Source organism: Scyliorhinus torazame, chromosome 4, assembly GCF_047496885.1.
Source record: "Scyliorhinus torazame isolate Kashiwa2021f chromosome 4, sScyTor2.1, whole genome shotgun sequence".
NCBI lineage: Eukaryota > Metazoa > Chordata > Chondrichthyes > Carcharhiniformes > Scyliorhinidae > Scyliorhinus > Scyliorhinus torazame.
Genome location: NC_092710.1, coordinates 23,448,398 through 23,473,401, shown reverse-complemented (window position 1 = coordinate 23,473,401; position 25,004 = coordinate 23,448,398). Strand labels below are relative to the sequence as shown.

The following is a 25,004-nucleotide window of genomic DNA, read 5'->3' as shown; positions in this document are numbered from 1 at the left end:
GCAGCATTCCCTCTGTACTAACTCTCTAACAGTGCAGCGCTCCCTCAGTACTGACCCTCTGACAGTGGAGCACTCTCTCAGTACTGACCCTCTGACAGTGCAGCACTCCCTCAGTACTGACCCTCTGACAGTGCAGCACTCTCTCAGTACTGTCCCTCTGACAGTGCAGCACTCCCTCAGTACTGACCCTCTGACAGTGCAGCGCTCCCTCAGTACTGACCCTCTGACAGTGCAGCGCTCCCTCAGTACTGACCCTCTGACAGTGCAGCACTCCCTCAATACTGTCCCTCTGACAGTGCAGCACTCCCTCAGCACTGACCCTCTGCCAATGCAGCTCTCCCTCAGTACTGACCCTCTGACAGTGCAGCGCTCCCTCAGCACTGACCCTCTGCCAATGCAGCTCTCCCTCAGTACTGACCCTCTGACAGTGCAGCACTCCCTCAGTACTGACCCTCTGACAGTGCAGCACTCCCTCAGTACTGACCCTCTGACAGTGCAGAACTCCCTCAGTACTGACCCTCTGACAGTGCAGCACTCCCTCAGTACTGACCCTCTGACAGTGCAGAACTCCCTCAGTACTGACCCTCTAACAGTGCAGCTCTCCCTCAGTACTGACCCTCTGACAGTGCAGCGCTCCCTCAGTACTGACCCTCTGACAGTGCAGCACTCCCTCAGTACTGACCCTCTGACAGTGCAGCACTCCCTCAGTACTGACCCTCTGACAATGCAGCACTCCCTCAGTACTGACCCTCTGACAGTGCAGAACTCCCTCAGTACTGACCCTCTGACAGTGCAGCGCTCCCTCAGTACTGACCCTCTGACAGTGCAGCACTCCCTCAGTACTGACCCTCTGACAGTGCAGCACTCCCTCAGTACTGACCCTCTGACAGTGCAGAACTCCCTCAGTACTGACCCTCTGACAATGCAGCGCTCCCTCAGTACTGACCCTGTGACAGTGCAGCTCTCCCTCAGTACTGACCCTCTGACAGTGCAGCACTCCCTCAGTACTGACCCTCTGACAGTGCGGCACTCCCTCAGTACTGACCCTCTGACCGTGCAGCACTCCCTCAGTACTGACCCTCTGACAGTGCAGCACTCCCTCAGTACTGACCCTCTGACAGTTCAGCTCTCCCTCAGCACTGACCCACTGACAGTGCAGCAGTCCCTCAGTACTGACCCTCTGACAGTGCAACACTCACTCAGTACTGACCCTCTGACAGTGCAACACTCCCTCAGTGCTGACCCTCTGACAGTGCAGTACTCCCTCAGTACTGACCCTCTCACGGTGCAGCACTCCCTCAGTACTGACCCTCTGACAGTGGAGCACTCTCTCAGTACTGACCCTCTGACTGCACAGCACTCCTTCAGTACTGACCCTCTGACAGTGCAGCGCTCCCTCAGTACTGACCCTGTGACAGTGCAGCACTCACTCAGTACTGACCCTGTGACAGTGCAGTACTCCCTCAGTACTGACCCTCTGACAGTTCAGCTCTCCCTCAGTACTGACCCACTGACAGTGCAGCAGTCCCTCAGTACTGACCGTCTTACAATGCAGCTCTCGCTCAGTACTGACACTGTGACAGTGCAGCACTCCCTCAGTACTGACCCTCTGACAGTGCAGCACTCCCTCAGTACTAACCCTCTGACAGTGCAGCACTCCCTCTGTACTGACCCTCTGACAGTGCAGCACTCCCTCAGTACTGACCCTCTGACAGTACAGCACTCCCTCAGTACTGACCCTCTGACAGTGCGGCACACCATCAGCACTGACCCTCTGACATTGCAGCATTCCCTCTGTACTGACCCTCTGACAGTGCAGCACACCCTCAGTACTGACCCTCTGACAGTGCAGCACTCCCTCTGTACTGACCCTCTGACAGTGCAGCACTCCCTCAGTACTGACCCTCTGACAGTGTAGCACTCCCTCAGTACTGACCCTCTGACAGTGCAGCACTCCGTCAGTACTGACCCTCTGACTGTGCAGCACTCCCTCAGTACTGACCCTCTGACAGTGCAGCACTCCCTCAGTACTGACCCTCTGACAGTGCGGCACACCATCAGCACTGACCCTCTGACATTGCAGCTCTCCCTCTGTACTGACTCTCTAACAGTGCAGCGCTCCCTCAGTACTGACTCTCTGACAGTGGAGCACTCCCTCAGTACTGACCCTCTGACAGTGCAGCACTCCCTCAGTACTGAGCCTCTGGCAGTGCAGCACTCCCTCAGTACTGACCCTCTGACAGTGCAGCACTCCCTCAGTACTGACCCTCTGACAGTGCGGCACTCCCTCAGCACTGACCCTCTGACAGTGCAGCACTCCCTCACTACTGACCCTCTGACAGTGCAGCGCTCCCTCAGTACTGACCCTCTGACAATGCAGCTCTCCCTCAGTACTGACCCTCTGACAGTGCAACACTCACTCAGTACTGACCCTCTGACAGTGCAACACTCCCTCAGTACTGACCCTCTGACAGTGCAGGACTCCCTCAGTACTGACCCTCTGACAGTGCAGCACTCCTTCAGTACTGACCGTCTGACAGTGCAGCACTCCCTCAGTACTGACCCTCTGACAGTGCAACACTCACTCAGTACTGACCCTCTGACAGTGCAACACTCCCTCAGTACTGACCCTCCGACAGTGCAGTACTCCCTCAGTACTGACCCTCTCAGGCTGCAGCACTCCCTCAGTACTGACCCTCTGACAGTGCAGCTATCCCTCAGCACTGACCCTCTGACAGTGCAGCACTCCCTCAGTACTGACCCTCTGGCAGTGCAGCACTCCCTCAGTACTGACCCTCTGACAGTGCAGCACCCCCTCAGTACTGACCCTCTGACAGTGCGGCATTCCCTCAGCACTGACCCTCTGACAGTGCAGCATTCCCTCAGTACTGACCCTCTGACAGTGGAGCACTCCCTCAGTACTGACCCTCTGACAGTGCAGCACCCCCTCAATACTGTCCCTCTGACAGTGCAGCGCTCTATCAGTACTGACCCTCTGCCAATGCAGCTCTCCCTCAGTACTGACCCTCTGACACTGCAACACTCCCTCAGTACTGACCCTCTGACAGTGCAGCACTCCCTCAGTACTGACCCTCTCACGGTGCAGCACTCCCTCAGTACTGACCCTCCGACAGTGCAGTACTCCCTCAGTACTGACCCTGTCACGGTGCAGCACTCCCTCAGTACTTACCCTCTGACAGTGCAGCTCTCCCTCAGCACTGACCCTCTGACAGTGCAGCACTCCCTCAGTACTGACCCTCTGGCAGTGGAGCACTCCCTCAGTACTGACACTCTGACAGTGCGGCACTCTCTCAGTACTGACCCTCTGACAGTGCAGCACTCCCTCAGTACTGATCCTCTGACAGTGCAGTATTCCCTCAGTACTGACCCTCTGACACTGCAACGCTCCCTCAGTACTGACCCTCTGACAGTGCAGAACTCCCTCAGTACTGACCCTCTGACAGTGCAGCTCTCACTCAGTACTGACCCTGTGACAGTGCAGCACTCCCTCAGTACTGACCCTCTGACAGTTCAGCACTCCCTCAGTACTGACCCACTGACAGTGCAGCAGTCCATCAGTACTGACTCTCTGACAGTGCAGCACTCCCTCAGTACTGACCCTCTGACAGTTCAGCACTCCCTCAGTACTGACCCACTGACAGTGCAGCATTCCCTCAGTACTGACTCTCTGACAGTGCAGCACTCCCTCAGTACTGACCCTCTGACAGTGCAACACTCACTCAGTACTGACCCTCTGACAGTGCAACACTCCCTCAGTGCTGACCCTCTGACAGTGCAGTACTCCCTCAGTACTGACCCTCTCACGGTGCAGCACTCCCTCAGTACTGACCCTCTGACAGTGCAGCTCTCCCTCAGCACTGACCCTCTGACAGTGCAGCACTCCCTCAGTACTGACCCTCTGACAGTGCAGCACTCCTTCAGTACTGACCGTCTGACAGTGCAGCACTCCCTCAGTCCTGACCCTCTGACAGTGCAGTACTCACTCAGTACTGACCCTCTGACAGTGCAGCACTCCCTCAGTACTGACCATCTGACAGTGTAGCACTCACTCAGTACTGACCCTCTGACAGTGCAGCACTCCCTCAGCACTGACCCTCTGACAGTGCAGCACTCCCGCAGTACTGACCCTCTGACAGTGCAGCACTCCCTCAGCACTGACTCTCTAACAGTGCAGCGCTCCCTCAGTACTGACCCTCTGACAGTGGAGCACTCTCTCAGTACTGACCCTCTGACAGTGCAGCACTCCCTCAGTACTGATCCTCTGACAGTGCAGCATTCCCTCAGTACTGACCCTCTGACAGTGCAGCGCTCCCTCAGTACTGACCCTCTGACAGTGCAGCACTCCCTCAATACTGTCCCTCTGACAGTGAAGCGCTCCCTCAGTACTGACCCTCTGACAATGCAGCTCTCCCTCAGTACTGACCCTCTGACAGTGCAACACTCACTCAGGACTGAAACTCTGACAGTGCAACACTCCCTCAGTACTGACCCTCTGACAGTGCAGGACTCCCTCAGTACTGACCCTCTGACAGTGCAGCACTCCTTCAGTACTGACCGTCTGACAGTGCAGCACTCCCTCAGTCCTGACCCTCTGACAGTGCAGTACTCACTCAGTACTGACCCTCTGACAGTGCAGCACTCCCTCAGTACTGACCATCTGACAGTGTAGCACTCCCTCAGTACTGACCCTCTAACAGTGCAGCACTCTCTCAGTACTGACCCTCTGACAGTGCAGCACTCCCTCAGTACTGACCCTCTGACAGTGCAGCACTCCCTCAGTACTGACCCTCTGACAGTGCAGCACCCCCTTAGTACTGACCCTCTGACAGTGCGGCACTCCCTCAGTACTGACCCTCTGACAGTGCAGCACTCATTTAGTACTGACCGTCTGACAGTGCAGCACTCCCTCAGTACTGACCCTCTGACAGTGCAGCACTCATTTAGTACTGACCGTCTGACAGTGCAGCTCTCCCTCAGCACTGACCCTCTAACATTCTTCGTTCCAACAATCAGAAATAAAAAGCTATTGATTCAGGGATTTGGCTCATTTGAAAATATAAAACTGATATTCACACGTTGTTTGTGAGGCAAAGCTATTGACAGTGACACGTCAGCCATAATCCCACTGTGTAATTGGTTTGGAGGGCTGAATGGGGCCTCCTCCTGTTCCTGTGTAACAGGCTGGAGAAGGGGCTGAATGGGGCCTCCTCTTGTTCCTGTGTAACAGGCTGGAGAAGGGGCTGAATTGGGTCTCCTCCTTTTCCTGTGTAACAGGCTGGAGAAGGGGCTGAATGGGGCCTCCTCCTGTTCCTGTGTCACAGGCTGGAAAAGGGGCTGAATGGGGCCTCCTCCTTTTCCTGTGTAACATGCTGGAGAAGGGGCTGAATGGGGCCCCTCCTGTTCCTGTGTAACCTGCTGGAGAAGGGGCTGAATGGGGCCTCTTCTTGTTCCTGTGTAACAGGCTGGAGAAGGGGCTGAATGGGGCCTCCTCTTGTTCCTGTGTAATAGGCTGGAGAAGGGGCTGAATTGGGTCTCCTCCTTTTCCTGTGTAACAGGCTGGAGAAGGGGCTGAATGGGGCCTCCTCCTGTTCCTGTGTAACAGGCTGGAGAAGGGGCTGAATGGGGCCGCCTCCTGTTCCTGTGTAACAGGCTGGAGAAGGGGCTGAATGGGGCCTCCTCCTGTTCCTGTGTAACAGGCTGGAGAAGGGACTGAATGGGGCCTCCTCCTGTTCCTGTGTAACAGGCTGGAGAAGGGGCTGAATGGGGCCTCCTCCTGTTCCTGTGTAACAGGCTGGAGAAGGGGCTGAATGGGGCCTCCTCCTGTTCCTGTGTAACAGGCTGGAGTAGGGGCTGAATGGGGCCTCCTCCTGTTCCTGTGTAACAGGCTGGAGAAGGGGCTGAATGGGGCCTCCTCCTGTTCCTGTGTAACCTGCTGGAGAAGGGGCTGAATGGGGCCTCCTCCTGTTCCTGTGTCACAGGCTGGAGAAGGGGCTGAATGGGGCCTCCTCCTGTTCCCGTGTAACAGGCTGGAGAAGGGGCTGAATGGGGCCTCCTCCTGTTCCTGTGTAACAGGCTGGAGAAGGGGCTGAATGGGGCCTCCTCCTGTTCCTGTGTAACAGGCTGGAGAAGGGGCTGAATGGGGCTTCCTCCTGTTCCTGTGTAACAGGCTGGAGAAGGGGCTGAATGGGGCCCCTCCTGTTCCTGTGTAACCTGCTGGAGAAGGGGCTGAATGGGGCCTCTTCTTGTTCCTGTGTAACAGGCTGGAGAAGGGGCTGAATGGGGCCTCCTCTTGTTCCTGTGTAATAGGCTGGAGAAGGGGCTGAATTGGGTCTCCTCCTTTTCCTGTGTAACAGGCTGGAGAAGGGGCTGAATGGGGCCTCCTCCTGTTCCTGTGTAACAGGCTGGAGAAGGGGCTGAATGGGGCCGCCTCCTGTTCCTGTGTAACAGGCTGGAGAAGGGGCTGAATGGGGCCTCCTCCTGTTCCTGTGTAACAGGCTGGAGAAGGGACTGAATGGGGCCTCCTCCTGTTCCTGTGTAACAGGCTGGAGAAGGGGCTGAATGGGGCCTCCTCCTGTTCCTGTGTAACAGGCTGGAGAAGGGGCTGAATGGGGCCCCTCCTGTTCCTGTGTAACCTGCTGGAGAAGGGGCTGAATGGGGCCTCTTCTTGTTCCTGTGTAACAGGCTGGAGAAGGGGCTGAATGGGGCCTCCTCTTGTTCCTGTGTAATAGGCTGGAGAAGGGGCTGAATTGGGTCTCCTCCTTTTCCTGTGTAACAGGCTGGAGAAGGGGCTGAATGGGGCCTCCTCTTGTTCCTGTGTAATAGGCTGGAGAAGGGGCTGAATTGGGTCTCCTCCTTTTCCTGTGTAACAGGCTGGAGAAGGGGCTGAATGGGGCCTCCTCCTGTTCCTGTGTAACAGGCTGGAGAAGGGGCTGAATGGGGCCGCCTCCTGTTCCTGTGTAACAGGCTGGAGAAGGGGCTGAATGGGGCCTCCTCCTGTTCCTGTGTAACAGGCTGGAGAAGGGACTGAATGGGGCCTCCTCCTGTTCCTGTGTAACAGGCTGGAGAAGGGGCTGAATGGGGCCTCCTCCTGTTCCTGTGTAACAGGCTGGAGTAGGGGCTGAATGGGGCCTCCTCCTGTTCCTGTGTAACAGGCTGGAGAAGGGGCTGAATGGGGCCTCCTCCTGTTCCTGTGTAACCTGCTGGAGAAGGGGCTGAATGGGGCCTCCTCCTGTTCCTGTGTCACAGGCTGGAGAAGGGGCTGAATGGGGCCTCCTCCTGTTCCCGTGTAACAGGCTGGAGAAGGGGCTGAATGGGGCCTCCTCCTGTTCCTGTGTAACAGGCTGGAGAAGGGGCTGAATGGGGCCTCCTCCTGTTCCTGTGTAACAGGCTGGAGAAGGGGCTGAATGGGGCCTCCTCCTGTTCCTGTGTAACAGGCTGGAGAAGGGGCTGAATGGGGCCTCCTCCTGTTCCTGTGTAACCCGCTGGAGAAGGGGCTGAATGGGGCCTCCTCCTGTTCCTGTTTAACAGGCTGGAGAAGGGGCTGAATGGGGCCTCCTCCTGTTCCTGTGTAACCTGCTGGAGAAGGGCTGAATGGGGCCTCATCCTGTTCCTGTGTAACAGGCTGGAGAAGGGGCTGAATGGGGCCGCCTCCTGTTCCTGTGTAACAGGCTGGAGAAGGGGCTGAATGGGGCCTCCTCCTGTTCCTGTGTAACAGGCTGGAGAAGGGACTGAATGGGGCCTCCTCCTGTTCCTGTGTAACAGGCTGGAGAAGGGGCTGAATGGGGCCTCCTCCTGTTCCTGTGTAACAGGCTGGAGAAGGGGCTGAATGGGGCCTCCTCCTGTTCCTGTGTAACAGGCTGGAGTAGGGGCTGAATGGGGCCTCCTCCTGTTCCTGTGTAACAGGCTGGAGAAGGGGCTGAATGGGGCCTCCTCCTGTTCCTGTGTAACCTGCTGGAGAAGGGGCTGAATGGGGCCTCCTCCTGTTCCTGTGTCACAGGCTGGAGAAGGGGCTGAATGGGGCCTCCTCCTGTTCCCGTGTAACAGGCTGGAGAAGGGGCTGAATGGGGCCTCCTCCTGTTCCTGTGTAACAGGCTGGAGAAGGGACTGAATGGGGCCTCCTCCTGTTCCTGTGTAACAGGCTGGAGAAGGGGCTGAATGGGGCCTCTTCCTGTTCCTGTGTAACAGGCTGGAGAAGGGGCTGAATGGGGCCTCCTCCTGTTCCTGTGTAACCTGCTGGAGAAGGGGCTGAATGGGGCCTCCTCCTGTTCCTGTGTAACAGGCTGGAGAAGGGGCTGAATGGGGCCTCCTCCTGTTCCTGTGTAACCTGCTGGAGAAGGGCTGAATGGGGCCTCATCCTGTTCCTGTGTAACAGGCTGGAGAAGGGGCTGAATGGGGCCTCCTCCTGTTCCTGAGTAACAGGCTGGAGAAGGGGCTGAATGGGGCCTCCTCCTGTTCCTGTGTAACAGGCTGGAGAAGGGGCTGAATGGGGCCTCCTCCTGTTTCTGTGTAACAGGCTGGAGAAGGGGCTGAATGGGGCCTCCTCCTGTTCCTGTGTAACAGGCTGGAGAAGGGGCTGAATGGGGCCTCCTCCTGTTCCTGTGTAACAGGATGGAGAAGGGGCTGAATGAGGCCTCCTCCTGTTCCTGTGTAACAGGCTGGAGAAGAGGCTGAATGGGCCCTCCTCCTGTTCCTGTGTAACAGGCTGGAGAAGAGGCTGAATGGGCCCTCCTCCTGTTCCTGTGTAACAGGATGGAGAAGGGGCTGAATGGGGCCTCCTCCTGTTCCTGTGTAACAGGATGGAGAAGGGGCTGAATGAGGCCTCCTCCTGTTCCTGTGTAACAGGCTGGAGAAGAGGCTGAATGGGCCCTCCTCCTGTTCCTGTGTAACAGGCTGGAGAAGAGGCTGAATGGGCCCTCCTCCTGTTCCTGTGTAACAGGCTGGAGAAGGGGCTGAAAGGGGCCTCCTCCTGTTCCTGTGTAACAGGCTGGAGTAGGGGCTGAATGGGGCCTCCTCCTGTTCCTGTGTAACAGGCTGGAGAAGGGGCTGAATGGGGCCTCCTCCTGTTCCTGTGTGACAGGCTGGAGAAGGGGCTGAATGGGGCCTCCTCCTGTTCCTGTGTAACAGGCTGGATAAGGGGCTGAATGGGGCCTCCTCCTGTTCCTGTGTAACAGGCTGGAGAAGGGGCTGAATGGGGCCTCCTGTTCCTGTGTAACAGGCTGGAGAAGGGGCTGAATGGGGCCCACCTCCTGTTCCTGTGTAACAGACTGGAGAAGGGGCTGAATGGGGCCTCCTCCTGTTCCTGTGTAACAGGCAGGAAATGGGGCTGAATGGGGCCTCCTCCTGTTCCTGTGTAACAGGCTGGAGAAGGGGCTGAATGGGGCCTCCTCCTGGCCCTATGTAACAGGCTGGAGAAGGGGCTGGATGGGGCCTCCTCCTGTTCCAGTGTAACAGGCTGGAGAAGGGGCTGGATGGGGCCTCCTCCTGTTCCAGTGTAACAGGCTGGAGAAGGGGCTGAATGGGGCCTCCTCCTGTTCCTGTGTAACAGGCTGGAGAAGGGGCTGAATGGGGCCTCCTCCTGGTCCTGTGTAACAGGCTGGAGAAGGGGCTGAATGGGGCCTCCTACTGTTCCAGTGTAACAGGCTGGAGAAGGGGCTGAATGGGGCCTCCTCCTGTTCCTGTGTAACAGGCTGGAGAAGGTGCTGAATGGGGCCTCCTCCTGTTCCAGTGTAACAGGCTGGAGAAAGGGCTGAATGGGGCCTCCTCCTGTTCCTGTGTAACAGGCTGGAGAAGGGGCTGAATGGGGCCTCCTCCTGTTCCTGTGTAACAGGCTGGAGAAGGGGCTGAATGGGGCCTCCTCCTGTTCCAGTGTAACAGGCTGGAGAAGGGGCTGAATGGGGCCTCCTCCTGTTCCTGTGTAACAGGCTGGAGAAGGGGCTGTATGGAGCCTCCCTCTGTTCCTGTGTAACAGGCTGGAGAAGGGACTGAATGGGGCCTTCTCCTGTTCCAGTGTAACAGGCTGGAGAAGTGGCTGAATGGGGCCTCCTCCTGTTCCTGTGTAACAGGCTGGAGAAGGGGCTGAATGGGGCCTGCTCCTGTTCCTGTGTAACAGGCTGGAGAAGGGGCTGAATGGGGCCTCCTGTTCCTGTCTAACAGGGTGGATAAGGGGCTGAATGGGGCCTCCTCCTGTTCCTGTGTAACAGGCTGGAGAAGGGGCTGAATGGGGCCTCCTCCTGTTCCTGTGTTACAGACTGGAGAAGGGGCTGAATGGCACATCCTCCTGTTCCTGTGTAACAGGCTGGAGAAAGGTCTGAATTGGGCCTCCTCCTGTCCCTGTGTAACAGGCTGAAGAAGGGGCTGAATGGGGCCTCCTCCTGTTCCTGTGCAACAGGCTGGAGAAGGGGCTGAATGGGGCCTCCTCCTGTTCCTGTGTCACAGGCTGGAAAAGGGGCTGAATGGGGCCTCCTCCTTTTCCTGTGTAACATGCTGGAGAAGGGGCTGAATGGGGCCCCTCCTGTTCCTGTGTAACCTGCTGGAGAAGGGGCTGAATGGGGCCTCCTCCTGTTCCTGTGTAACAGGCTGGAGAAGGGGCTGAATGGGGCTCCCTCCTGTTCCTGTGTAACCTGCTGGAGAAGGGGCTGAATGGGGCCTCCTCCTGTTCCTGTGTAACAGGCTGGAGAAGGGGCTGAATGGGGCCTCCTCTTGTTCCTGTGTAACAGGCTGGAGAAGGGGCTGAATGGGGCCTCCTCGTGTTCTTGTGTAACCGGCTGCAGAAGGGGCTGAATGGGGCCTCCTCCTGTTCCTGTGAAACAGGCTGGAGAAGGGGCTGAATGGGGCCTCCTCCTGTTCCTGTGAAACAGGCTGGAGAAGGGGCTGAATGGGGCCTCCTCCTGTTGCTGTGTAACAGGCTGGAGAAGGGGCTGAATGGGGCCTCCTCCTGTTCCTGTGAAACAGGCTGGAGAAGGGGCTGAATGGGGCCTCCTCCTGTTCCTGTGTAACAGGCTGGAGGAGGGGCTGAATGGGGCCTCCTCCTATTCCTGTGTAACAGGCTGGAGAAGGGGCTGAATGGGGCCTCCTCCTGTTCCTGTGTAACAGGCTGGAGAAGGGGCTGAATGGGGCCTCCTCCTGTTCCTGTGTAACCGGCTGGAGAAGGGGCTGAATGGGGCCTCCTCCTGTTCTTGTGTAACCGGCTGCAGAAGGGGCTGAATGGGGCCTCCTCCTGTTCCTGTGAAACAGGCTGGAGAAGGGGCTGAATGGGGCCTCCTCCTGTTCCTGTGAAACAGGCTGGAGAAGGGGCTGAATGGGGCCTCCTCCTGTTCCTGTGTAACAGGCTGGAGAAGGGGCTGAATGGGGCCTCCCCCTGTTCCTGTGTAACAGGCTGGAGAAGGGGCTGAATGGGGCCTCCCCCTGTTCCTGTGTAACAGGCTGGAGAAGGGGCTGAATGGGGCCTCCTCCTGTTCCTGTGTAACAGGCTGGAGAAGGGGCTGAATGGGGCCTCCCCCTGTTCCTGTGTAACAGGCTGGAGAAGGGGCTGAATGGGGCCTCCCCCTGTTCCTGTGTAACAGGCTGGAGAAGGGGCTGAATCGGGCCTCCTCCTGTTCCTGTGTAACAGGCTGGAGAAGGGGCTGAATGGGGCCTCCTCCTGTTCCTGTGTAACAGGCTGCAGAAGGGGCTGATTGGGGCCTCCTCCTGTTCCTGTGAAACAGGCTGGAGAAGGGGCTGAATGGGGCCTCCTCCTGTTCCTGTGAAACAGGCTGGAGAAGGGGCTGAATGGGGCCTCCTCCTGTTCCTGTGTAACAGACTGGAGAAGGGGCTGAATGGGGCCTCCTCCTGTTCCTGTGTAACAGGCTGGAGAAGGGGCTGAATGGGGGCTCCTCCTGTTCCTGTGTAACAGGCTGGAGAAGGGGCTGAATGGGGCCTCCTCCTGTTCCTGTGTAACAGGCTGGAGAAGGGGCTGAATGGGGCCTCCTCCTGTTCCTGTGAAACAGGCTGGAGAAGGGGCTGAATGGGGCCTCCTCCTGTTCCTGTGTAACAGACTGGAGAAGGGGCTGAATCGGGCCTCCTCCTCCTGTTCCTGTATAAGAATGTGGAATTCCTGAGGGACGAGGACGTTTAATCAAGCGGTCTTTCCTGCGTTTCAGGTGGAGATCATTCCGGAAGGACTGGAGACGGCCTTTTTCAAGCAGTTCTTCAAAGCCTGGAACTGAGGGCGTCGACCGGGATCGGACCGTGCGCGGACGGAGAATGGGGCGCGGCGTGACCGGAATGTCCGCCTCCCCCCCCCTCCCGCGCTCCCTCACACTCCGCAGCAACACCTGCCCCACAAGAGATCAAACAGCTGTCCCTTCCTGACCCCGCTGCCCACCTTCAAATGGAGGCTAATCGAGGGGGAGGGTCGGAGGTCACCGTTCGGCCCATTGACTCCCGACCTCTCCGCTATTCCTGCCACAGCCCCTTCACTCTGAATAAATGGCCCAAGGGCCTCACAAATTTTCTTGCTGCCTTGTTTTAATATTGTATGTGTGAATCAGTGCGTTGCGGAGATCTCGGGACTGATTGAGGAGAGATTCCTCAGCGTGGAGGAGCAGGATGCTGACCTCTGACAGATTGGGCAGGCACAGCAGTGGGGTTAGCTGCATTTACACAGAATCATCGTTCACAGCACGAGGTGATTGTCCGCCATCTTTGTCTGTTTGTTTCTCGAGTCTTGTCCCTGGGATCGGTTTGTCCCTCCTGACTCCATCGCCGCCCGGCATCACGTTCAACGCTCCGATTCTATCACCTCTTCAGACTGCCAGCTCGCTTTCCTTTAAGATTCACCACAGACCAGCAGGTGGAGAACCATCTGACAGTGCAGCACTCCCTCAGTACTGACCCTCTGACAGTGCAGCACTCCCTCAGTACTGACCCTCTGACAGTGCAGCACTCCCTCAGTACTGACCCTCTGACAGTGCAGCACTCCCTCAGTACTGACCCTCTGACAGTGCAGCCCTCCCTCAGTACTGACCCTCTGACAGTGCAGCACTCCCTCAGTACTGACCCTCTGACAGTCTAGCACTCCCTCCGTACTGACCCTCTGACAGTGCAACACTCCCTCAGTACCGACCCTCTGACAGTGCAGCAGTCCCTCAGTACTGACCCTCTGACAATGCAGCTCTCCCTCAGTACTGACCCTCTGACAGTGCAGCACTCCCACCGTACTGACCCTCTGACAGTGCAACACTCCCTCAGTACTGACCCTCTGACAGTGCAGCACTCCCTCCGTACTGACCCTCTGACAGTGCAACACTCCCTCAGTACTGACCCTCTGACAGTGCAGCACTCCCTCAGTACTGACCCTCTCACAGCGCAGCACTCCCTCAGTACTGAACCTCTGACAGTGCAGCTCTCCCTCAGTACTGACCCTCTGACAGTGCAGCACTCCCTCAGTACTGACCCTCTGACAGTGCAGCACTCCCTCAGTACTGACCCTCTGACAGTGCAGCACTCCCTCAGTACTGACCCTCTGACAGTGCAGCACTCCCTCAGTACTGACCCTCTGACAGTGCGGCACTCCCTCAGTACTGACCCTCTGACAGTGCGGCACTCCCTCAGCACTGACCCTCTGACAGTGCAGCGCTCCCTCAGTACTGACCCTCTGACAGTGCAGCACTCCCTCAGTACTGACAATCTGACAGTGCGGCACTCCCTCAGTACAGACCCTCTGACAGTGCAGCACTCCCTCAGTACTGACCCTCTGATAGTGCAGCACTCCCTCAGTCCTGACCCTCTGACAGTGCAGCACTCCCTCAGTACTGACCCTCTGACAGTGCAGCACTCCCTCAGTACTGACCCTCTGACAGTGCAGCACTCCCTCAGTACTGACCCTCTGACAGTGCGGCACTCCCTCAGCACTGACCCTCTGACAGTGCAGCACTCCCTCAGTACTGACCCTCTGACAGTGCAGCACTCCCTCCGTACTGACCCTCTGACAGTGCAGCACTCCCTCAGTACTGACCCTCTGACAGTGCAGCACTCCCTCAGTACTGACAATCTGACAGTGCAGCAATCCCTCAGTACTGACCCTCTGACAGTGCAGCACTCCCTCAGTACTGACTCTCTGACAGTGCAGCACTCCCTCAGTACTGACCCTCTGACAGTGCAGCACTCCCTCAGTACTGACCCTCTGACAGTGCAGCACTCCCTCAGTACTGACAATCTGACAGTGCAATATTGTGAGGTTCTTCAGAGGGGTGGGTATGAAGGCAACTTTTCCATTGGCAGAGGGGTCGATATCCAGATCGATAGGTTTAAGATAAGAGATCGAGGTTGAAGGATCGCGTGTTGATGAGAAACCTTTTCATACAGAGGCTGGTGGGAGTCAGGAATTCACGGCCTCGGAATGTGGTTGAGACAGAAATTCTCCTCACTTCTGAGAAATATTTTGGTATCTAATCACCGTGCGTAACCTCCTCGGGTTGTGGGCCAAGTTCTGGAAAATAATTGAGATGCATTCAGATGCTTGTTGAACAGCCTGCACACGATGGGTCTGTGGTAGTCACCACTTGTTGTATTACATGTATTACGGCGCTGCCAGTATACTAGAGGTACATGGGTAAATCCCTGCCTGCTGGCTCCGCCCAGTGGGCGGAGTATAACAGTGTGTGCTCTCCGGTGCTGCAGCCATTCTGGTTCCAGCTACAGGAGGCACAACCTCTTTGCTCAATAAAGCCTCGATTGTTCCACCATTCCCATCTTTGTGGTAATTGACGGTGCATCAATTTATTGAGCAAAGATTTTTTAAACGATGGATCTCCGCATCAAGCCTGATCACCTGCAACTGAGCCCTCAAGCAGCCAACGCTACGTCCGCTTTTGAGCACTGGCTAGCCTGCTTCGAACGCTACCTCCGAACATCCGCTGAGGAACCCTCAGACGCGCAGAAGCTCCAAGTCCTCTATTCACAGGTGAGCCCTAACATTTTTCCTCTCATCCCGGATGCGCCCACTTACTCTGAAGCGATGGAGCTCCCGAAGGGACATTATGTTCGGCCAGTCAACCAACTATACGCCAGGCACCTCCTGGCCACGAGACAGCAACTCCCCGGGGAGTCTCTGGACGATTTCTGGCGTGCCCTGCACATCCTGGGGAGGAACTGTGACTGCCAGGCAGTTTCGGCAGTCCAGCACACAGAACGTTTCATCCGAGATGCCTTCGTTACGGGCATGAGGTCTGCGTGCGTCCGCCAGCGCCTATTGGAGGGGGGTACGGTTGATCTTGCGGGAACCAGGCAGCTCGCGAACGCGTTAGAAGAGGCCTCCCGTAACGTCTAGTCGTACGCCCCCGACCGCACGGCACCATCGTGGGCCCCATCAGCTGCCGACTCCAGCTCACCGCAAGCCTGCGCCACGCGGCAGCCAGCCAACCCCGGGGGACCCAAGTGGCGTTCCTGCACCCACCACGTGCGGCCCGTGGGTGCCGCCATCTTCTCCGCAGGCCACGTGCGGCCCGTGGGCGCCACCATCTTTGATGCCGCTCGCCGTGGGCGCCGCCATTTTGGATGGCACCTCAGGACCCCTGCTCGGCTGGCCGTTCATCGCCTGCCGCTACCTCCACCCCTGCTGACCAGCCCGGGGCCTCCCAGCATCTGCCGCAGCTCGCCTCTATCACCCTGGATCAGTCCCGGCCCCGCAACCTCGCGACCGCGACAACGACGGTGAAGGTAAATGGGTACGAGATGACCTGCTTTTTTGACTCCGGGAGCACAGAGAGCTTCGTCCACCCCAAGGCGTAGAGTTCAGCAACTTCCGGCTCGACGTCCTCCCCCACCGCTGCGCTGCCCTGTTCCTCGGCCTGGACTTCCAATGCCGCCTCCAAAGCCTAACATTAAAATTCGGCGGCCCCCTACCCCCCCCCCCTCGCCGTATGTGGCCTCGCGACCCTTAAGGTCGACCCACCCTCCCCGTTTGCGAACCTCACCCCGGATTGCAAACCCGTCGCCACCAGGAGCAGACGGTACAGTGCCCAGGACAGGACCTTCATCAGGTCCGAGGTCCAACAGCTTCTGGGGGAAGGCATCATCGAGGCGAGCAACAGCCCCTGGAGAGCCCAAGTGGTAGTGGTAAAGACTGGGGAGAAACACAGGATGGTCATTGACTACAGTCAGACCATCAATCGGTACACGCAGCTCGAACGTACCCCCTCCCACGCATATCCGATATGGTCAATCAGATTGCACAGTACCGGGTCTTCTCGGCAGTGGACCTGAAATCTGCCTACCACCAGCTCCCCATCCGTAAGGCGGACCGCCAATACACCGCGTTTGAAGCAGATGGCTGCCTCTATCACTTCCTCAGGGTTACCTTCAGCGTCACTAACGGGGTCTCGGTCTTCCAACGTGAGATGGACCGAATGGTTGACCGGTGCGGACTGCGGGCCACTTTCCCACACCCAGAAAACGTCACCATCAGCGGCCATGACCAGCAGGACCACGACGCTAACCTCCAAAAATTCCTCCAGACCGCCAAACTCCTTAACCTCACGTACAATGAGGAGAATTGCGTGTTCCGCACCAACCGATTAGCCATCCTTGGCTATGTCATGGAAATGGAGTTCTAGGGCCCGACCCCGACCGCTTGCCCCCCCTCATGGAACTCCCCCTCCCCCACTGCCCCAAGGCCCTGAAACGATGCCTGGGGTTTTTCTCCAAAAATGCCCAGTGGGTCCTTACATAATTATGCTGACAAGGCCCGCCCACTCATCCACTTCTCAGTTTGAACCCTGACGGCTGAGTGGATTTACTCATGTACCTCTATTATACGTGTGTGGTAGTATGTATTGGGGGTCATGTGGGACTGGAAGTCCTAATGTCATTGGCTGACAGATCCCGGGTCCTGGTTGGCCGTTGACCTCTAGCTCCGCCCTGAAGGCGAAGTATAAGAAGCCGGTGTCTTCCCCCGCAGGCCAGTTTACTATCGGGCTGCTGGGGAACAGACACGCTTAATAAAGCCTCATCGACTTCACTCTATTCGTCTCACGGAGTCTTTGTGCGCTACAATTTATTAAGCGTGCCTAAAAAGGACTATGGAGCTCAGGATCATTCCGGAATGCCTGAGGATCAGCCCCCACGCAGTGAATGCGGCAGCAGCCTTCAAACACTGGCAGACTTGCTTCGAGGCCTACCTCAGAACGACCACTGGCCGAGTCTCAGACGAACAAAAACTGCAGGTCCTGCAATCGAGGGTGAGCACGGAGATTTTCACCCTCATCGAAGACTCGGAGGATTTCCAGACGGCGTTCGCAGCACTGAGAAGTCTCTACGTTCGCCCAGTTAACCAAATCTACGCTCGCTACCAGCTCGCGACGAGACGGCAAGCTCCCGGAGAATCGATGGACGAGTTCTACGCCGCGCTGCTGATTTTGGGACGAGCCTGCAGCTGCCCGGCGGTGAATGCAAACGAACACACGGACATGTTAATGCGCGACGCTTTTGTGGCAGGTATGCAATCCTCCCAAATCCGCCAAAGACTTCTAGAAAAAGAGTTGCTAGGACTCTCAGAGGCACGGGCCCTGGCAGCCTCGCTAGACGTGGCCGCGTGTAATACCCGCGCCTACGGCCCCGACCGCGCGGCAACCCATGGGGCCCCGTACGTACCCGTCGCGGCAAACCCCCTACCCCCCCCCCCCGGACACCCCACAGGCTTGCGCGGTCCAAACGCCGAGTCGCACCGGGGGCGCCCGCTGTTATTTCTGCGGCCAGGCGAAACACCCCCGACAGCGCTGCCCGGCCCACGCAGCGACCTGCAAGAGCTGCGGGAAAAAGGGCCATTATGCGGTTGTGTGCCGGTCCCACGAGGTCGCCGCTGTCCCGGGAGAACTGGGAGCCCTGCACGCCGCTTACGCTCCCCAACCCCCCTCCCCACAGCCCATGTATGACCCGCCGCCGGCGCTACCGCTTTGGGTCCCGGCCAACACTCTCCACGGAGAGGAGGGAGTTTTGCGCGTCCCTAATGCCACCTTAACCCCCACCCCGCGCCCCACGCCTGACCCGCCGGCGCCACCTACTTCGGCCCCGACCACCGCTGTCCCCGGTGAGGGAGCTCCGCGCGGTCCTAGCGCTCGCGGTCCTAGCGCTCGCGGTCCTAGCACTCGCGGTCCTAGCGCTCGCGGTCCTAGCGCTCCCCAGCCCCCCCAGCGCCCCATGTGCGACCCGCAGACGCCGCCATTTTTGGTCCCGGCCACCACGAGGGGAGGAGGGGATCCGCTATCTTGGACCGCCCCAGACCTGTACGACGCGTGGGGGTGGCCATTTTGTCCACCCCCGCCGCCATCTTGTGACCCCTCAGCCACGTGCGATGTATGGGGGCGGCCATTTTGTCCATCCCCAATGCCATCTTGGACGGCAACAATGGACCCCACTCCACTACCACAACCACGTCTCGCTTCAATTACGCTCGATCAAGCTCGGCCCCGGACACTCCAGACGACGACGACAACGGTGCTAATAAACGGCCACGAGACACCATGCCTAGTCGACTCTGGGAGCACGGAGAGCTTTATCCACCCCGACACGGTAAGGCGCTGTTCCATGACCACCTATCCCAGCGCACAAAAGATTTCCCTAGCTGCAGGATCCCACTCCGTACAGATCCAGGGATTCTGCATAGTTACCCTAACGGTGCAGGGGAGGGAGTTCAAAAACTACAAACTAAACGTCCTTCCCCAACTCTGTGCCCCCACCTTACTGGGATTAGATTTCCAATGCAATCTACAGAGCCTTACGTTCAAATTCGGCGGCCCCATACCCTCACTCACTATCTGCGGCCTCGCCACCCTCAAGGTGCAACCCCCGTCCTTGTTTGCGAACCTCACCCCGGATTGCAAACCCGTCGCCACTAGGAGCAGATGGTACAGCTCCCAGGACCGGACCTTCATTCGGTCCGAAGTCCAGCGGCTACTAAAGGAGGGCATAATCCAGGCCAGCAATAGTCCCTGGAGAGCGCAGGTGGTAGTAGTGAAGACAGGGGAGAAACAAAGGATGGTCATTGACTATAGCCAGACCATCAACAGGTACACACAACTAGACGCATACCCTCTCCACTGCATATCCGACATGGTCAACCGGATTGCCCAATATAAAGTCTTCTCCACCGTGGACCTCAAGTCCGCCTACCATCAGCTCCCCATCCGCCCAAGTGATCGCAAGTACACAGCCTTCGAGGCAGACGGGCGATTATGCCATTTCCTAAGGGTCCCTTTTGGCGTCACAAACGGGGTCTCGGTCTTCCAACGGGAGATGGACCGAATGGTTGATCAACATGGGTTACGGGCCACGTTCCCGTATCTCGACAATGTAACCATCTGCGGCCACGATCAGCAGGACCACGACGCCAACCTCCAAAAATTCCTCCAGACCGCCAAAGCCTTGAACCTCACGTACAACGAGGACAAGTGCGTTTTTAGCACCGATCGGCTAGCCATTCTGGGCTACATAGTGCGCAATGGGATAATAGGCCCCGACCCCGAACGTATGCACGCACTCATGGAATTTCCCCTCCCTCACTGCCCAAAAGCCCTGAAACGCTGCTTGGGGTTCTTTTCATACTACGCCCAGTGGGTCCCCCAGTACGCAGACAAGGCCCGCCCCCTAATACAGACCACGACCTTCCCTCTGTCGACAGAGGCTTGCCAGGCCTTCAGCCGCATCAAAGCGGATATCGCAAAGGCCACGATGCGCGCCATCGACGAATCCCTCCCTTTCCAGGTCGAGCGCGACGCCTCCGACGTAGCTCTAGCGGCCACCCTTAACCAAGCGTGCAGACCCGTGGCCTTTTTCTCCCGAACCCTCCACGCTTCAGAAATCCGCCACTCCTCAGTGGAAAAGGAGGCCCAAGCCATAGTGGAAGCTGTGCGACATTGGAGGCATTACCTGGCCGGCAGGAGATTCACTCTCCTCACTGACCAACGGTCGGTAGCCTTCATGTTCGATAATGCACAGCGGGGCAAAATCAAAAACGACAAGATCTTAAGGTGGAGGATCGAGCTCTCCACCTTCAACTATGAGATCTTGTACCGGCCCAGAAAGCTGAACGAGCCGTCCGATGCCCTATCCCGCGGCACATGTGCCAACGCACAAATTAACCGCCTCCAAACCTTCCACAAGGACCTCTGCCACCCGGGGGTCACTCGGTTTTACCACTTCATCAAGTCCCGCAATCTCCCATACTCTTTAGAGGAGGTCCGTACAGTCACGAGGGACTGCCACATCTGCGCGGAATGCAAGCCGCATTTTTTCAGGCCGGATGGAGCGCACCTGATTAAGGCTTCCCGCCCCTTTGAACGCCTCAGTCTCGATTTCAAAGGGCCCCTCCGCTCCACCGACCGCAACGCATATTTTCTTAATGTAGTGGACGAATACTCCCGCTTCCCTTTTGCCATTCCCTGCTCCGACATGACCGCAGCCACAGTCATTAAAGCCCTGAACAGCACCTTCACGCTGTTCGGTTACCCCGCTTACGTCCACAGCGACAGGGGGTCCTCTTTCATGAGTGACGAGCTGCGCCAGTTTCTGCTCAGCAAGGGTATAGCCTCGAGCAGGACGACCAGCTACAACCCCCGGGGGAACGGGCAAGTAGAGAGGGAGAACGGCACGGTCTGGAAGGCCGTCCTACTGGCCCTACGGTCCAGGGACCTCCCAGTTTCACGGTGGCAGGAGGTCCTCCCGGACGCTCTCCACTCCATCCGGTCGTTATTATGTACGAGCACTAATCAAACGCCTCATGAGCGCCTCCTTGTCTTCCCTAGGAGGTCCTCCTCTGGAACGTCGCTGCCGACCTGGCTGGCGGCCCCAGGACCCATCTTGCTCCGAAAGCATGTGCGGGCACATAAGGCGGACCCGTTGGTCGAAAGGGTTCACCTCCTCCACGCGAACCCGCAGTACGCCTACGTGGAGTACCCCGACGGCCGACAGGACACGGTCTCCCTGCGGGATCTGGCGCCCGCCGGCAACACGCACACCCCCGACACCATTCACCCAACCCCCCCCCTTCCTGCCACCGCCGCACCCCGCGACCGCCCCCTTCCCAGGAGGATCGGTTCCCCTCCCCTTAGCACCGACCAAGAATAAAGCCCAAGCTGAAACCGTAAGGCTCCCGGAGACGACAACACCGGAACAAGCACCACCACCGGGGCCGAGGCGATCGACACGGACGACCAGACCGCCCGACAGACTCGTGGCGTCGATCTAAATCAAAATATGGACTTTTCACAAGAACATTTTGCTTTTCTCCCTATACCCTCTGTAAATAGCTGAAACAGGACAAAATTGTACAATACTGTATTGCCTTGTGAATGTTTTTTTTCCTCCCAGGACCAGCCCTGTAAATCCTTACCACCATACGAAGCATCACCCCGCCGGGTTCATTTTTGACAAGGGGTGAATGTGGTAGTATGTATTGGGGGTCATGTGGGACTGGAAGCCCTAATGTCATTGGCTGACAGATCCCGGGTCCTGGTTGGCCGTTGACTTCTAGCTCCGCCCTGAAGGCGGAGTATAAGAAGCCGGAGTCTTCCCCCGCAGGCCAGTTTACTATCGGGCTGCGGGGGAACAGACACGCTTAATAAAGCCTCATCGACTTCACTCTATTCGTCTCACGGAGTCTTTGTGCGCTACAACGTGCTTACCGTAATACGTATAATATTGATAGTGGTGACGACCACAGGGTCCAAAGCACTCCTGAATGGGGCCTCCTCCTGTTTCTGTGTAACAGGCTGGCGAAGGGGCTGAATGGGGCCTCCTCCTGTTCCTGTGTAACAGGCTGAATGGGGCCTCCTCCTGTTCCTGTGTAACAAGTTGGCGAAGGGGCTGAATGGGGCCTCCTCCTGTTTCTGTGTAACAGGCTGGAGAAGGGGCTGAATGGGGCCTCCCCCTGTTCCTGTGTAACAAGTTGGAGAAGGGGCTGAATGGGGCCTCCTCCTGTTCCTGTGTAACAGGCTGTGGAAGGGGCTGAATGGGGCCTCCTCCTGTTCCTGTGTAACAGGCTAGAGAAGGGTCTGAATGGGGTCTCTTCCTGTTCCTGTGTAACAGGCTGGAGAAGGGGCTGAATAGGACCACCTGTTCCTTTGTAACAGTCTGGAGAAGGGGCTGAATGGGGCCTCCTCCTGTTCCTGTGTAACAGGCTGGAGAAGGGGCTGAATGGGGCCTCCCCCAGTTGCTGTGTCACAGGCTGGAGAAGGGGCTGAATGGGGCCTCCTCCTGTTCCTGTGTCACAGGCTGGAGAAGGGCCTGAATGGGGCCTCCTGTTCCCGTGTAACGGGCTGGAGAAGGGGCTGAATGGGGCCCCCTCTTGTTCCTGTGTAACAGGCTGGGGAAGGGGCTGAATGGGGCCTCCTCCTGTTCCTGTGTAACAGGCTGGAGAAGCGGATGAATGGGGCCTCCTCCTGTTCCCTTGTAACAGGCTGGAGAAGGGGCTGAATGGGGCCCACCTCCTGTTCCTGTGTCACAGGCTGGAGAAGGGGCTGAATGGGGCCTCCTCCTGTTCCTGTGTAACAGGCTGGAGAAGGAGCTGAATGGGGCCACCTCCTGTTCCTGTGTAACAGGCTGGAGAAGGGGCTGAATGGGGCCTCCTCCTGTTTCTGTGTAACAGGCAGGAGAAGGGGCTGAATGGGGCCTCCACCTGTTCCTGAGTAACAGGTTGGAGAAGGGGCTGAATGGGGCATCCTCCTGTTCCTGTGTCACAGGCTGGAGAAGGGCCGAATGGGGCCTCCTCCTGTTCCTGTGTAACAGGCTGGAGAAGGGGCTGAATGGGGCCCCCTCCTGATCCTGTGTAACAGGTTGGAGAAGGGGCTGAATGGGGCCTCCTCCTGTTCCTGTGTAACAGGCTAGGGAAGGGGCTGAATGGGGCCTCCTCCTGTTCCTGTGTAACAGGCTGGAGAAGGGGCTGAATGGGGCCTCCTCCTGTTCCAGTGTCACAGGCTGGAGATGGGGCTGAATGGGGCCTCCTCCTGTTCCCGTGTAACGGGCTGGAGAAGGGGCTGAATGGGGCCTCCTCTTGTTCCTGTGTAACAGGCTGGGGAAGGGGCTGAATGGGGCCTCCTCCTGTTCCTGTGTAACAGGCTGGAGAAGGGGCTGAATGGGGCCTCCTCCTGTTCCTGTGTATCAGGCTGGAGAAGCGGCTGAATGGGGCCTCCTCCTGTTCCCTTGTAACAGGCTGGAGAAGGGGCTGAATGGGGCCTCCCCCTGTTCCTGTGTAACAGGCTGGAGAAGGGGCTGAATGGGGCCTCCTCCTGTTCCTGTGTAACAGGCTTTAGAAGGAGCTGAATGGGGACTCCTCCTGTTGCTGTGTAGCAGGCTGGAGAAGGGGCTGAATGGGGCCTCCTCCTGTTTCTGTGTAACAGGCTGGAGAAGGGGCTGAATGGGGCTCCTCCTGTTCCTGTGTAACAGGCTGGAGAAGGGGCTGAATGGGGCCTCCACCTGTTCCTGAGTAACAGGCTGGAGAAGGGCTGAAAGGGGCCTCCTCCTGTCCCTGTGTCACAGGCTGGAGAAGGGCCGAATGGGGCGTCCTCCTGTTCCTGTGTAACAGGCTGGAGAAGGGGCTGAATGGGGCCCCCTCCTGATCCTGTGTAACAGGCTGGAGAAGGGGCTGAATGGGGCCTCCTCCTGTTCCTGTGTAACAGGCTAGGGAAGGGGCTGAATGGGGCCTCCTCCTGTTCCTGTGTAACTGGCTGGAAAAGGGGCTGAATGGGCACCTCCTGTTCCTACGTTACAGGCTGGAGAAGGGGCTGAATAGGACCACCTGTTGCTGTGTAACAGGCTGGAGAAGGGGCTGAATGGGGCCTCCTCCTGTTCCAGTGTAACAGGCTGGAGAAGGGGCTGAATGGGGCCTCCTCCTGTTCCTGTGTAAGAGGCTGGAGAAGGGGCTGAATGGGGCCTCCTCCTGTTCCAGTGTAACAGTCTGGAGAAGGGGCTGAATGGGGCTTCCTCCTGTTCCTGTGTAACAGGCTGGAGAAGGGGCTGAATGGGGCCTCCCCCAGTTGCTGTGTCACAGGCTGGAGAAGGGGCTGAATGGGGCCTCCTCCTGTTCCTGTGTCACAGGCTGGAGAAGGGCCTGAATGGGGCCTCCTGTTCCCGTGTAACGGGCTGGAGAAGGGGCTGAATGGGGCCCCCTCTTGTTCCTGTGTAACAGGCTGGGGAAGGGGCTGAATGGGGCCTCCTCCTGTTCCTGTGTAACAGGCTGGAGAAGGGGCTGAATGGGGCCTCCTCCTGTTCCTGTGTATCAGGCTGGAGAAGCGGATGAATGGGGCCTCCTCCTGTTCCCTTGTAACAGGCTGGAGAAGGGGCTGAATGGGGCCCACCTCCTGTTCCTGTGTCACAGGCTGGAGAAGGGGCTGAATGGGGCCTCCTCCTGTTCCTGTGTAACAGGCTGGAGAAGGAGCTGAATGGGGCCACCTCCTGTTCCTGTGTAACAGGCTGGAGAAGGGGCTGAATGGGGCCTCCTCCTGTTTCTGTGTAACAGGCTGGAGAAGGGGCTGAATGGGGCCTCCCCCAGTTGCTGTGTCACAGGCTGGAGAAGGGGCTGAATGGGGCCTCCTCCTGTTCCTGTGTCACAGGCTGGAGAAGGGCCTGAATGGGGCCTCCTGTTCCCGTGTAACGGGCTGGAGAAGGGGCTGAATGGGGCCCCCTCTTGTTCCTGTGTAACAGGCTGGGGAAGGGGCTGAATGGGGCCTCCTCCTGTTCCTGTGTAACAGGCTGGAGAAGCGGATGAATGGGGCCTCCTCCTGTTCCCTTGTAACAGGCTGGAGAAGGGGCTGAATGGGGCCTCCCCCAGTTGCTGTGTCACAGGCTGGAGAAGGGGCTGAATGGGGCCTCCTCCTGTTCCTGTGTCACAGGCTGGAGAAGGGCCTGAATGGGGCCTCCTGTTCCCGTGTAACGGGCTGGAGAAGGGGCTGAATGGGGCCCCCTCTTGTTCCTGTGTAACAGGCTGGGGAAGGGGCTGAATGGGGCCTCCTCCT

At 57.9% G+C, this 25,004-nt stretch overlaps 1 protein-coding gene across 1 annotated transcript in view; it reads left to right on the top strand.

Annotated features, from left to right (window-relative positions):
- LOC140411567 (macrophage-capping protein-like) overlaps positions 1-12,508 on the top strand; it is a 172,045-nt gene extending 159,537 nt beyond the window's left edge. The window contains exon 4 of the mRNA XM_072500649.1: positions 12,159-12,508. Coding sequence (XP_072356750.1) covers positions 12,159-12,224 — 66 coding nt within the window. The 3' untranslated portion in view covers positions 12,225-12,508. The remainder of the gene's footprint in view (positions 1-12,158) is intronic.
- The last annotated feature ends 12,496 nt before the right edge of the window (positions 12,509-25,004 follow it).